Source organism: Oratosquilla oratoria, chromosome 31, assembly GCF_046742065.1.
Source record: "Oratosquilla oratoria isolate Oo_2021 chromosome 31, ASM4674206v1, whole genome shotgun sequence".
Taxonomy (NCBI): domain Eukaryota; kingdom Metazoa; phylum Arthropoda; class Malacostraca; order Stomatopoda; family Squillidae; genus Oratosquilla; species Oratosquilla oratoria.
This window is the reverse complement of record NC_134807.1, coordinates 34567663-34582662: the sequence shown is the minus strand read 5'-3', so window position 1 is coordinate 34582662 and position 15000 is coordinate 34567663. Positions and strand designations below refer to the sequence as shown.

At 43.3% G+C, this 15000-nt stretch overlaps 1 protein-coding gene across 1 annotated transcript in view; it reads left to right on the top strand.

Annotated features, from left to right (window-relative positions):
• Positions 1-883: 883 nt before the first annotated feature.
• LOC143041586 (uncharacterized) overlaps positions 884-15000 on the top strand; it is a 21627-nt gene continuing 7510 nt past the window's right edge. The window contains exons 1-3 of the mRNA XM_076213596.1: positions 884-1242; positions 1819-3694; positions 3751-5082. Coding sequence (XP_076069711.1) covers positions 884-1242; positions 1819-3694; positions 3751-5082 — 3567 coding nt within the window. The remainder of the gene's footprint in view (positions 1243-1818; positions 3695-3750; positions 5083-15000) is intronic.

Here is a 15000-nt window from a genome sequence, read left to right as displayed (position 1 = left end):
GAACTGCGGGAGCTCAAAAGAGAAGAAAAGGCCCAAAAGATACAAGAAGCGCGAGAATTGCGGGCCGAAAAAAGGAAGAGACGTGAGGCGTTTAAGAAAGTGAAAGCTTTCCTGCGATTTGGAGAGACTCCTCGGGATTTTTCAGAGGAAGAGAAAAATGTTCTTGACAAGATGAGAAAAGAACGATCCGAACGTCATTTGAAGGAGCCAGATCCCGACCCGCGAGAAACTGTGAGGGAGGAGTTGCTTGGGTTTCTTAGGGAAAACTTTGTTCAAACTTTTCCGCATCACATCGGCCAATTGGGGGATTTCAAATCTAAAGTCTGTTCAGCTTTGCTGTGGAAACGAGAAAACAAAACAATCTGTTGCAGCTTGGGTCAAACTCCTTTATTGTTGCCTTCAGATATTAAGGATGGGGCAATAAGAGAGCTCTACGAAGGTAAAACCGTTCTCTCTGAAAGATTTTTTGAAACATCGCTGGTTTCAATTTAGTGTTTTCTTTCACATCTTTTGCGACTTCGAGTAAGCTGGAGAACGCAAGGGAAAAGGCACTGTGTTACAAAATTCAGGGACGAGTGTACCACAGACTAGGCTCATTGAAGCCCGGGTTGCTAAAAAAGGGGTCTTTGACTGCGAAAGACGTGCATTTTGATCATGACAGTAATTCTGAGAAAAACCCATTTTGGAGGAAGAATAATTCTTTCTTGGATCTTTATTTCTACCACGAGAAAGATCAGCAGATTAAACTTTGCACTCTGGCGGTTCAACATTTTTCAGAGTCAGGAAATGGCAAGGGGAAAATGAACGAAACGGAGAAGAGACGAGCTAGGGAGGAAAAGGTTCTTTCAGAGAACGAGAAGAGTACATACACTTTTACGAATACATGGCAAAACATAAAGCGTGTCTGTCTGGGATGTTGAAAGAGCTAGAGACGGCTAAACAGCTCATGGAAGCTCTCGTCAAGAAATATGGCAAATTACCCCAGGTGTCTATTACGTTGAAAGCCGCTGAGAATCTAACAACCCGCGAACATAAAGGAGTCTATCACCTTCCCACTTCTTCTTCGCAGGTGGGAGCCATCGTTAATTTGGGCCCCTCAAGAGACCCATTGGAAATAGTGATAGGTTCCCCAAAGGAAGATTCAAAATTTAGTCTCAGACTTATGAGTCACACCAACTTCTTCTACGATGTTTTTCAGTACCCTCTCCTGTTTCCCAATGGAGATGTCGGTCATTCTTGCATGTACTACACCTCTCTTTACATGGAAAGAGAAGGTGTTTTCAATTATGTGACTAAAGGGGCCCGTCTTTTCCAACAATCAGTACAGAGAAGAATGACCAAAATGATACAAGGACTCGGAAATTTGCCTTACGAAGAGAGGCTTAGGCACCTAAACTTACACTCTCTGGAAAGACGCAGAGTGCGGGGTGATCTAATAGAAGTGTTCAAGTGGATCAAAGGCTATAACAAGGGTGATGCAAACAAGGTCATCATAATAAAACAACAGGGCAGGACTCGCAGTAATGGGTATAAACTGGACAAATTTAGATTTAAGAAGGAAATAGGCAAGAATTGGTTTACAAATAGGGTGGTCGATGAATGGAATAAACTTAGTAACCACGTAGTAAGCGCTGAAACTATCAGTTGTTTTAAAAAACGATTAGATAACTTTATGGATGGGGATGACAGGTGGTGATGGATACGGAGCTGCCTAGTGTAGGCCTTATGGTCTTTTGCAGTCTCCTTTATTTCTTATGTTCTTATGTTCTTATGTTCTTAATTTGTTGTGGATAATTACGTGAAAGTTGAGTCTGACAGGTTGTCTTTCATCGAACACAATCAACAGGAGTTGCGGAAAGAGCGCGCTGATATTCTTATAGGGGACGGGGATAACCGAAAGGCGGGTCAACGGGTGATTATCCCTGCTTCATTTGTTGGGGGCCCAAGATACATGAAAGCGCGGCAGCAAGACGCCTTGGCTTTTGTGTCGTCTTACGGGTCTCCAGACTTTTTTATCACCTTTACAATGAATCCTCATTGGGAAGAGTTGAAACAAGCCGTGGAGGCTGTCGGTTGTGACACCTCCCGGATGTATGACCGCCCTGACTTTGTTAGTCGGATTTTCAAGTTGAAAGTGGACAGCCTGATGGACGATCTGACAATTAAAAACGTGTTTGGGCGCGTTAAGGCACACCTACTGAGTGTTGAGTGGCAGAAAAGAGGTCTCCCTCATGTTCATATCCTTCTTTGGATGGAACGCCACGTTACTGCCGAATTGGTCTCTAGGGTGATATCAGCTGAGATACCTGACAAAAATAAAGAGCCGCGCTTATATGAGATTGTGGCAACAAACATGATACACGGCCCCTGTAGAGGTTTCGACGAGTCCCAACTATGTTGTCAAGGAAAGTACGGTTCCAAATCATTGTGCATTGTGTGGAAAGGGTTTTCCGAAAATGTGCGGGGCGACATGTACTTTGGGAACAACGGGTACCCTCTGTATCGAAGGAGAGCAGTAGGTGAAGGAGGCCACTCTTTCGAGAAAAAAGTAAAGGGAGAGAAAATCAAAGTTGACAATTCATGGGTTGTCCCCTACAGCCCGTGCCTATGTTTAAAGTATAACGCGCACATAAATGTTGAGTGCTCAAATTATATAAAGTGCATAGCCCACGTTACAAAGTACGTCAACAAAGGATGTGACCGCATTCTGTTTTCGAAAACGAAAGAAGGGGAAGATGTTAATGAAGTGAGAAAATTCCAGGAGGCAAGATTCGTCAATGCGAATGAGGCGTCGTGGAAGATTTTCAAATTTGCGATTCACAGAAGTCACCCCCCTGTGGCAACTCTTGATTTGCATCTAGGAGGAGAGAACGCGGTATTTTTCAAGGAGAACGCGTCTAAGGAGGAGATCGATAGAAAAACCTCTAAAGACACTCATTTGACACCTTTCTTCAAACTGTGTGAGCGAAAAGAATTTGCAGCAGGCCTATATTATAATCAGCTTCCCATCCACTTTGTTTTTAATAACACTAGCAGTGTCTGGGAAGAAAGAAAGACGACAGCATCTTCTCTGGGAAGGATACGTGCTGTCACAAATAAAACTGTCGAGCTCTTCTATTTGAGACTACTTTTAACACACGTAAAGGGGCCTACGTCTTACGAGGATCTTCGGACATTTGAAGGGGTGATCTACCCCTCTTACAGAGAAGCCGTTAAAGCGATGGGACTCCTAAACGACGAAGAAACTTGGAAGAAAACTATATTGGAAATCATCAACCACACTAATGACCGCAATCAGTTGCGAGCTACTTATGCGAGCATGCTGGTGTTTTCGGAGTTAGAGGACCAGTCAGGTATCTGGGAAGAGGCCAAAGATTTGTTCACCAGTGAATTCCTGCAGCGCCAAAAAGCGACGGAATACAACGATGAAATTTACCTTGACGCTCTAGATGATATCCAGGAACATGTGTGGAACTGCGGAGGGGGCTCTATCACCCAATATGGGCTACCACTTTCAAGATGTGGCGAGAAAACATCAAACATCATACGCCGAGAAAAGGCCTATAACAAAGAGAAGTTGACAGAAGAGGTGAAGGAGAAGTCTCTTCTTCTGAACAGCAAACAGAGACTCTGTTACGATACTGTGCTATTTTGCATCGAGAACGCCACAATGGGATATTCCTGGATGCTCCAGGTGGGACGGGAAAGTCTTTCGTGCTCAACATTTTACTGGATACTGTTCGTTCTCAGGAAAAAATTGCCTTGGTTGTCGCTTCATCGGATATCGCCTCTACTGTTTTGCATGGAGGAAGAACTGCACATAACATGTTCAAGATCCCGTTACTGGATTACAACGAAGTGTGCGCCTGTAGCATCAAGAAAAACTCAGAGTTGGCGAAGCTCCTATCAATGACGTCTCTAATAGTCTGGGATGAAGTTGTGATGGCAAACAAGAACACGTTAGCTGCTCTCGATGTTTCCCTTCGGGACATTTTGGGTGTTCCAGGAAGGTTTATGGGGGGGATAGTCTTTGTCTGTGCGGGAGATTTTCGTCAAATCCTCCCAGTTAAGAGGGGGAGGAACGATTATTTCTGGGACGACCTTTTAAAGTTGGAACTAACACGTAACGTGAGACTCAAGGCAGATGACGCAGAGAACAAGATATTTGCGAAAAATCTATTGGCTCTGGGGAGAGGGGAGAGTGGACCCGTAATACTTCCCGAGAAATTTGGGATTGTCGTTGAGACCCGTAAAGAGTTAGTGGACAAAGTCTATGATAATTTCGAGGAAAATCACCTGAATGCTGCATATTTCGAGAAGAGGGCTATCATTTCCCCCACAAACGATGATGTCGACAGGATAAACTTGATGGTCTACGATAAGTCTGAAGAACCAGAGAAAGTGTACATGAGTGGTGACACTGCAATGGAAGAAGTAACGGACATTCAGACATCGTTTTTCAATGCCATAACGAGCCTCTCTCTCCCTCTTCACATGTTGAGACTGAAAGTAGGAAGTGTCATCATGATTATGAGGAATATATGCCCTCCCAAGTTGTGTAATGGGTCCAGAGTAATAGTGACTAATCTTCAAAAAAATATCATAGTCGGAAAGATCTTAGGCGGTACACACAGGGGTGAACAGGTTTTACTCCCGAGAATTACTCTGGAGTCTACTGATACCACTATACCATTCAAGCGGAAACAATTCCCTGTTAAGCTTAGTTATGCGATGACGATAAACAAATTTCAGGGGCAGACATTTGATAGGTGTGGAATATTGCTTGATTCTGCACAGTGCTTTGCCCACGAACAACTTTATGTCGCCTGCTCAAGAATTACAAGCTGGAATTCTCTCATTATATACACAGGTTGGGAAAAAGTGAACGACGATTTCAGGATGAAACTACCACGCAATTGCGTGTATAAAGAACTTTTCGTTGAGAGTCTTTCAGAAGAAGATAAACCTCCTGAAGCGGTCGTAGTTTCTGACGACCAAGAAGCTGCTTTGGCCGAAGAAGAGCCTGACCAAAGCATTGTCGAGATACCCAAAGAAGTGTACACGATCTCAGAAGAGGAAGCCGTAGATATGTTGCTGCCCGCGTCGTACGATTTGTGCTACGAAAGAGAAGAAGAGGTCGACCCTGCCTCCAGTTTCTCTGTCTCTATCAAGGAGGAGTTGGAAGAGAAAATCGAGGAAGTTAACCAAAAAATAGAAGAGGTCAAAAAGATGCTAAAAGTGAACAGAGATACCACCACTCAGAGCAACAAGAGGTGCAGCGACGACGACGAGGGAGAATCTTCTCCTACTAAAAAGTAGTGCTGGCGGCTTTAAGTTGAAGAAGTTAAAGATGACTAATAAAACACATGATTTTAATCACTCATATTTTATTTTGACCTTTTACAAATGTATAGCAAGAGGGCGTAGCCCTAGGGCGCGAGCAGTGCCGCAGGCCAAGCACCCACGGCGTAGCCATGGCTGGCGCAGCCAGGTGCTTGTTATATATATAAAGAAAAATATCGTAATAAAATAAACACACACACACACACACACACACACACACACACACACACACACAAACGCACAGGCACACACAAAGGATTACAAAGAATTACAAAGGCGGAGCATGCTGACAGGCGACCTTTTGGTCCATAACTAGGTCGAATACGATTCTTTTTTATAAATGATGAAAAATTAGATAAAATAAAATAAAAATTATAATAATATAAATAATAACAAATAAGATAAATAATACGTAGGCATAATTAACTGATAAACAGATTAGTAAATTATAATAAACTGACATAAATGATAAACAAAAATCAAGCAAATAATAAATGAGCAGACAAATAATAACAAACAAATAATCAAATAATACAAAAGAAATGGCAGTCATTAAAGCATCTTGCTTAAATGTTTATCTAAACAACTCTTAAAGCTTCGAACTGAACTGCATTGCACTGCCTCTGTGTAAAGGCGAACGAGGAATTATGTTCTCCCGGCCCTTAAAAGTATTACCAGTTCGGGTGCTACTAGATTTACTGGGGTTTGAATCAAACACGGAAAAGAATTAAGGGATTTAAAAGAGTTATGAATACATATTAAACCATCAAAAGTGTTGTTGTTGTTGTTGTCGTTCCCTAGACTGTCTGTCCGAGCAGTCCCATCTCCCCAAGGAATGCCACAGCCGAAACTGGGTTTTCCCACAAATCCTTTATAGAGTGTATGTTGTGTTGTTTGCGTGCATGATTGTGTATAATGCAGTCTTCCATTATGTATTGTATGGTATGGGGTGAAGTGTTACATCCTGGGCAGCTGTTCACAATGCGGTCATCCAGCCTCTTCTGGTAGCTTAGAAGTGCTGGGTGGTGGCCGCACCGCAATCTGGCCAGGTAGATTCTGTCCTTTCGTGGGAGAGAGGATTCAGAAGGGTGGATATCAGGGGGTCTGGCATGCAGCAGTGTGTTGTCTTTCAGTGTGTTAATGGAGAGGTGAGTGATATGATTATGAATATGTTTCCGGAGGCTGGTATTTGGTGGTTGTGGAGGAAGAGAAGAGAGTTTCTGTGTGTGATACAGGTCTTTGGGTGTTGTTTTAATGTTTCTTGGTGTGTGTGGGTGTTCTGCTATGTAGTGCAGCGGGTGTGATGTGTTTGTGGTGGCTGCGGCAAGTGTTTGTGTGCCTCTCATGTCGAGGTGGTCCTTGACTTTGAGGACTTTTGTTTCATGGTGTAAATGGTCTGTAGGTGTTGTATTTGTGCAGCCTGTAATTGTTTTTAGGGCTTTGTTTTGTATGATTTGAAGGGTGTTGTGGTGTGTCTCACTGAGATTAGGAGCCCATGCAGGACTCGCATAATTCATCACTGAGCGTATGCATTGTTTGTATATTGTTGTATTAGTTTGTTTTGTCCAAATGTTGTTCTAGCGATTGACTTAAGTGCGTTAAGTCTAGGTGTGCATTTGTTTTTTATGTTTGTGATGTGTTGTTTGAAAGACATGGATGTATCGAATGTTACACCAAGAATTTTCGGTGTGTTTGTGTGGTATTAGAGTGTTGTTGATGTAGATCTGAGGTATGTATTTGTGTCCTTTTGTCCAGTTGGTGAGAAGTGTTGCTGTAGATTTGGTTGGAGCTATTTTGAGTCTGTTTGTGATGAACCATGTGTTGAGTGTATCAAGGTATGGCTGGATTATTTCTGCAGCTTTGTCTGTGTTACGATGTGTGCATGTGATTGTTATGTCGTCTGCGTAGGAAGAGATTTGTATTTCTGAGGTGTCTGGTGTGGGTAAGTCATGCATGTATAGATTAAAGAGCGTGGGGGGTAGAAAAGAGCCCTGTAGTATTCTATTCTTAATGTTTCTGATGTGCGATGATTGGCCATTATATGACACGTAAGCATTCCTACCTGCCAGATAATTGGCCAGCCATCATTTGGTGTTATTGTGCATGTCTGTGTTATATATTTTATTGGTTAGGTTGTGGCGGGGGATAGCATCAAAAGCTTTACTAATGTCTAATGTTATAAGAAGTATTCTGTGGTGGGGCCTATCTGAATTGATGCCATCTAAAATTCTTTGTGTGAGGTTTATCAGAAGAGTGTTTGTGGAGTGTAGTGGCCTAAAACCGTGTTTTGAGTCAGCAAGGGGAATGTGTGGTGTGACAAGTTGAAGTATTAGGCGTTCAATGACTTTAGAGGGGGTGCAGAGAAGTGTGATTGGGCGGTGCGATGTTGGGATTGTTGGATCTTTGTTCGGTTTTGGAATGGTGATTATTTTACCATGCTTCCAGATGTCGGGTATAGTGTTGTGTGAATAGCCGTGGTTTGCAATGTTTGTGAGTGCGTGTATACCTGGAGCCGCAGCGTCTACGTCGTGGGACCACCCCCCAACCCCAAGAGTTGGGGGCCAAACGGCGGCAACCAGCCCTGGCCACCGGCTCTACGCAGGTGGCACCGATCCCCATCAAAAGTGTACAATGAAATGCTGATGAAAGGAACACCTGATACGAGGTGCTCAGCACTTTGAACCTCCGTATCGTAACGACGGAGTAGCAATGTTCGGGTGCGTATGGACGAACCGCTCCGGCCCACTCGGATGGCTTTCTTGAGAACAGTGAAGACGAGAAGACTTGACGTCGAGTAGCCTGCGACTGGAGGTAATTAAGACTTGGGATTGGCATGGCAGTGGTTAGTCTTCGCAGGACGTCTTCTGATCAAGTTCTAATTCGTCGTTGTTGTTTTTTTTTATCTTTAAGGCTATCGACCTATAATGAGGTTATTAAGCCTGTTGTGAACCTGCGATCCTTTTTAATCTACCATTATAATTTCCACAATAGTCCTGTTGTGCGCAAATAAAATACTACTTTGTCAATAAGTAAACGGTCATCGGTCAAAAGATTTGTAGTGTTTAGCTGAATTTTTTTAACTTTATAGTGTTGTACAAGCGCTTGGCGCTGTGTGTTGTATCTTGAGCAGTGGATGAGTATGTGTCTTATGGAGAGTATAGTGTTGCAGGTGTTGCATTGGGGAGGAAATACGCCGTTTATGTATGGGTTTAGGTGGGTGAGGTAGGTCGAGTTTATCCTCAGTCTTGCTATGGCGATTTCCTCCCGTCTGTTGTTTCTGTATGATGTCGACCAGTCTGTTATGTGTTCCTTTTGTTTGTGTGAGATGTGAAGGTTCTCCCACTGGAGTTGCCAGTGGGCGTGTAATTGTTTCCTAAGAATAGAATTGAAGGTTCCTTTGTCCAGGGGTATGTCTGTAATGGAGTCTTTTTTTTAGGCAGATTTGGCTAAGGTGTCCGCTTTCTCATTCCCGAAGATCCCAATGTGGCTGCGAACCCAAGAGAGTGTAATGGACTTGTTGGTCGTCGACAGTGTGCTAATGATTTTGCCCAGGAGAAAATTATCCATATGGTTACCAGACTTGATTGATTTTAATGCACTTAGTGAGTCTGAGAAAGTGACAATGTTACTATGTGTGTCTAATGGAGCTTTTTCTATCGTTTTGTATATAGCGAATAGTTCGGCGATGTAAATGCTCGTATGGTCCGGCAATTTGAACATCATCCGGGTTCTGGTGCTGTATAACCCTGTCCCCGTTTTATGGCCGCACTTGGAGCCGTCCGTGTACAGTGCCCTGTGATCATTGTACCCGTTGATGATTTCCAGCGTCTTCTGACGGAGTTCTTCTATGCTAGAAGATTTTTTTTTTTTTTTTTTTTTTTTTTTGAGATCTTCATTTGTGTTGATCTTCAGGGTGTTGGTTTTCCATGGTGGTATGGATGTGGTCTTCAACTTTTCTATCGACCACAGTGGCACTGAGTACTGCTCGCACAAGGATCGGATCCTGATGGAAAGGGGATTTAGGCTGGAGTTGGTAAAGTGCTCGTGTTTGTTCATTGCTTCCTTGCAGGGATGTCGTGGGTTGCGGAACACTTTGGCGGCGTATCGAAGAGTTAGTGTTTCGCGCCTGTAGTGGAGGGGGGGGGGCATTTGCTTAAACTTCCAGCCTCTCTATTCTTGTGCAGCGTAATGCTCCAAGTGCAATTCTTAGGCCTTTGTTTTGGATGATGTTCAGGGGTTGTAACGTGGTTGGTGTTGCCGAACCATAAATCTGACACCCATAGTCTAATTTAGATCTAATTAGGGACTTATAAATCATTAGCAGGGATTTCCTATCTGCTCCCCAATTTGTACCCGTTAGTTTACGTAGCAAATTAATTCTCTTGTTGCACGCATCAACTACATGGGCCTTCCAGTTTAGCCTGGAGTCCAGTTTCAGGCCAAGGAAAAAGGTTGAATTTTGTACTGGAATGGGATTACCATGTAATTGCAGATTTATTTCTGCCTGGGCTCTGCGTGAAAATACAATTATTGTTGACTTTAGTTCCGAAAACTTAAATCCCCATTTGTCAGACCAGTCCTGGAGCGAGTCCAGGGCAAGTTGTACGCGAGAGCCGGAAAACTTTGCGTTCGATGAGGAATGTCAGATTCCGACGTCGTGAGCGTATAATGAGTATTTAAGGTTCCGAGGTGGAGTGGGTAGAATATCGTTTATAAGTAACATAAATATGGTGGGACTTAACACACTTCCCTGTGGTACGCCATTTTCTTGTGTGCGTACTGATGAAAAATGACCTTGAGTTTTAACCGAAAATGTTCGTTCTTTTAAGAAATTTTGAATGAAAATAGGGAGATTCCCTCTAAGACCAAGTGCATAGAACTTTTCGAGGATACCACGTCGCCATGCCATGTCGTAGGCTCTTTCTAAATCTAAAAAGCAAGCAACAAGATAGTCTTTCCTCTCGAAACTTGAGAGGATGTCTTGTTCTATGTTGACCGATGGTCAAGACTACTTCTATTTTTCCTGAAACCACATTGGGCAGAAACTATTGAATTTTGAGACTCTAGAATTAATTCTAATCTGTTATTGGCCATACGTTCTAATACTTTGCATAGGCTTGGTAAGAGCTATAGGGCGATAAGAGGAAGGACTCTTTGGGTCCTTCCCCTTTTTGAGAATAGGTATGACGTGGGCATGTCTCCATGTTTTTGGGAATTCTTGACTAATCCAAATTGTGTAGTATAATTCTAGTAATTTTTTTTTTATAGAGAGAGAGAGAGAGAGAGAGAGAGAGAGAGAGAGAGAGAGAGAGAGAGAGAGAGAGAGAGAGAGAGAGAGAGAGAGAGAGAGAGAGATTGAATTCAAATGTTGCAGCATCTCATACCTAATCCCACCTGGGCCAGCAGAGGTTCCTCTGCACGAGCTTAAGGCTTGTTCAAGCTCGTGTAGTTGGAAGGGAGTGTTGTAGTCGTGGTGTGTCTGTGTATGGGGTTCTGCTTCCTGTCTTCGTTTATGTTGTAGGAAGGATGGAGAATAGTTATTTGTGTTACTTGTTTGTGTAAAAGTGTCTGCTATTGTGTTTGCGATGTCGGTGGGAGTATCTACAAATGTATTTCCTATGGTCAGGGTCTTTATGCTCGGTGTATATTTGCTGTCGATTCTTCGGACGGCTGACCAGATTTGTGTTAGAGAGATGTTTGTGTTTATTGTTGAGATGTAGTCGTGCCAAGACTTTCGTTTGGCTTGTTTGATTGTTTTGCGAGCCTCTGCTTGCGCTTTTTTAAAAGTAATGAAATTGGGTGCAGTTGGGTTATTTTTAAAAGTTCGGTAAGCCCTATTCCGCTTGCAAAGTGCTTTTCTGCAGTCTGATGTCCACCAAGGAACTCTATGCTTGTGAAATATCGAGGTTTTTGGTATATGCTTAAGAGCTGAATTCAAGATTGAAATAGTTAAATTTGATATTTTGTCATCCATATTATCCCCTGTGATGTTGACGTTGGTTGTTGTGCGATACATTTCCCAGTTTGCTTTTGTAATATTGAATTTGGGACAGGGGGGGGGGGTTGTCTCCGTAGGCTAGAGGAGCCGTAGCGTGGTCACCCCTATTTTTAATATTACTGGGAAATTAATTGAAATTCGTCGTTAGGGGAGGAGGGGTATATATAACCCCAAAACTGCCGACGTGGCCGCTCAGCGCAGGCGCAGTCTTCTCGGGCTTCGAAGCTCGAGGCGGACTCGCTCGTTGAATTGGTGCGCAAACAAGCCGATTCGCCGAGGTGGGGAGTTGAACGACTATCAGTGCAGCCACGATGAATCGAGTTGTAGCCGGGGGAAGGGGGATAGGCCCTTAAGCCACGTCCACACGGTCGAGCTGTGCCTGGCAGGCTGTGCCTGGCAGGGCAAAGTCTGCAGACTATGCCCGCGTAAGATGTCCACACAATTGTCTGTGGTGGTTGGAGGGCAGTTGGACGCCAGCAGTTGTTGTGAGCGAGTGGTTCATTACGGTACGATCACCATGGTGCGCTCCATACTTCGAAAGAAGATAGCACTATATTCTATCATAATTGGTGCCTGCATTAAAAAAAAAAAAAACAAGAGACCACAGAGACGTGTCTGGTGCCGGGAGTGGTTGCAGAGACGTGAAAGAATGGATAGCTCTGTGACAATCCTACGTGAATTGCAGGAGGAAAATGAAACTTTGTTCCGCAATTACGTGCGGATGGACATAGTTTTTATATTCTTGTATATCGAAAGTGGAGAGCTACATTCAGAGGCAAGAGACAAATATGAGGCAAAGCATTACACCAGCAGCACGTTTGTCTCTATTTCTGTAATCAAAACACCTTACATTCCACAGACATTCATGTGATTTATATATATCAATCAAAGTTATAGTGTCTTGTCGTGACCAATATGCACTAGCACTCGGTGTGGACATGGTGTACTAATAACGTGGTAGTCAGTGGATCTGCCTGCACCTTACCTCGTGCGTTTGGCAGGGACGGAAGACCTCCATCCACTGCCCTCTATTGGCGCCGGGAGCGGACAGTTTGATGGTTTGCCCGCTGAAACTGCTCGTACAAGGGCAAAGCCTTCGTGACTGACGGACACTGCTTGACCGTGTGGACGTGGCATTACACTGCAGGAAGTTTATTCTAAACACTAACTACACGGTTGGCGAAGTTGTTTCTACCCACTTCCAAATAAAATCTATTTCCTGACAGTTTGAGACCCTTATTTCTTGTCAGATTCTAGTTCAGTGTAAGAATTGTCAATTTTGGTGTCAATCCCCTTTAAAGTTAAATATTTGTAGGCTATCAAGTTACCCCTGAGTCTACGCTTTTTTAGGGAAAACAGATTCATATGTTTTAATCTTTTTTCGTATGATTTATTTTTTATATTTGGAATCAGTTTTGTGGCTCTCATTTGTACTTTCTCTAATCTGTCAATGTATTTAATGAGATTCGGCGACCATGCAGAAATAGCATAATCCAAATGTGAACGAGCTAACGATTTATATAGTTTGTTAATGAGAGATGAGCTTTTGAAGTCGAAAGATCGCGCGATCAGTCCTAGAATCTTATTTGCTTTCCCAGAGGCTAAAATACACTGCTTAGATTATTTGGGATCGTTACTAATAATTACCACTAGATTCTTCTTACTATCCACCTTTGTTAACGAAATTCCAAATAATTTGTAATCGTACTTACTGTTATTTTTACCTATGTGGATAAACTTGCATTTACTTGTGTTAAATTTCATTAGCCACATTTCAGACCATTGCTGTAATTTATCTAAATCATCTTGAATATCTAATTGATTGAAGTGATCATTTGCCATCCCGCACAATTTTGTATCATCAGCATATTTGGAGACAATAGATTTTATGTCACGTCCACACGGTCGAGCACTGTCCGTCGGGCACGAGGGCTTTGCTCGACAACGGGCAAACCATCAAACTGTCCGTTCCCGGCGCCATTTGCGGGCAGTGGATGGAGGGCTGACATCGCTGCCAAACGCATGAGGTGAGGTGCGAGCAAAGTTAGGAAACCCGCTCAGTACAGACCGAAGTTACCTTTACCACCATGTCCGCATCTAGTACTAGTGTGTACTGGTCTCGACATGACGTGTTATTGGTGCCATGCTTTCTCATGTTTGTCTCTTGCCTTTGTATATATGGCTCCACTTTTAAAAGGAGATCAGAAAAGCTGCTTATGTTCATTCTCGTGTAGTTGCAAAACAATTGTTCATTTTCATCCTGCAATTCACGTAGGATTGTCACTGAGCTTCCCATTAAATCACGTCTTTGTAACCACTCCCGGCACCAGACATGTCTCCGTGATTTCTTGCTTTTCTTTTTAATGCAGGCAGCAATTATAATGCTGTAAAGTGCTACCTTCTTTCCAAGTATGGCGGGAACCATGGTTATCGTACCGCACTAAACCACTCCCTCCCAACCTCTGCTTGCGGCCAACTAACCTCCAACCACCATCGTCAGCCGTGTGGACACTTCGAGGGCAGAGTCTGCGGACTTTGCCCGTAATGCTGCGTCCACACGGTCGAGCTGTGTCTGGGAGACTTTGCCCTTACCGGGCAAAGTCCGCAGACTCTGCCCGCGAAGGTGTCCACACGGCTGACGATGGTGGTTGGAGGTTAGTTGGAAAGAAGGTAGCACTTTACAGCAATATAATTGTTGCCTGCATTAAAAAGAAAAACAAGAAATCACGGAGACATGTCTGGTGCCGGGAGTGGTTACAAAGACGTGTTTTAATGGGAAGCTATTTTTTTTTTTCATATGACTCTCACTCTTGCTTATTGTCTGTGCTATGTGTTTCAATGCTGCAGCACGTTTGTCGCTATTTTTATAATCAAAACACTTCACATTCCATAAACATTCCTGAACTCAGTATAAATCAATCAATGTTACGGTGTCTTGTCGAGACCAGTATACACTAGTACTAGGTGCGGACACGGTGGTAAGATAACTTAGGTCTGTACTGAGCGGGTTTGCTAACTTTGCTCGCAACTCACCTCGTGCGTTTGGCAGAGATATCAGCCCTCCATCCACTGCCCGCAAATGGCGCCGGGAACGGACAGTTTGATGGTTTGCCCGCTGAAATTGCCCGTTGTCGAGCAAAGCCCTCGTGCCCGGCGGACAGTGCTCGACCGTGTGGACGTGGCATAAGGGCAAAGTCTGCCAGGCACAGCTCGACCGTGTGGACGCGGCATTAGTCCGTGGTCTATATCATTTATATATACTATGAATAGAAGTGGCCCAAGAACGGAACCCTGAGGAACTCCACTCGTAATATTTTTTCATCCAAAAGTTTTACCATTTAAAACGACCGTTTTCGATCATTCAAACAATTTCTAGTCCAAATTGATAGATTACCACTTACTCCGTGTGAAGCTAATTTAGTAAGTAGTCTTTCGAGGGAGACGGTATAAAAATATTTTGCAAAGTCTAGATATATTAAATCTATACGGTTTCTTTTGTCATAATTCGAAATGACTGCGTTGTAGCATTCGAGTATATTAGTCACGCAAGAACGTTTCCGTTTGAATCTATGCTGGCTATCATTTATCAAACAGTTACTTTCTAAATTATGTTCGATAGCATCTTTGATGATAGTTTCCATTATTTTTCCTACGATTGA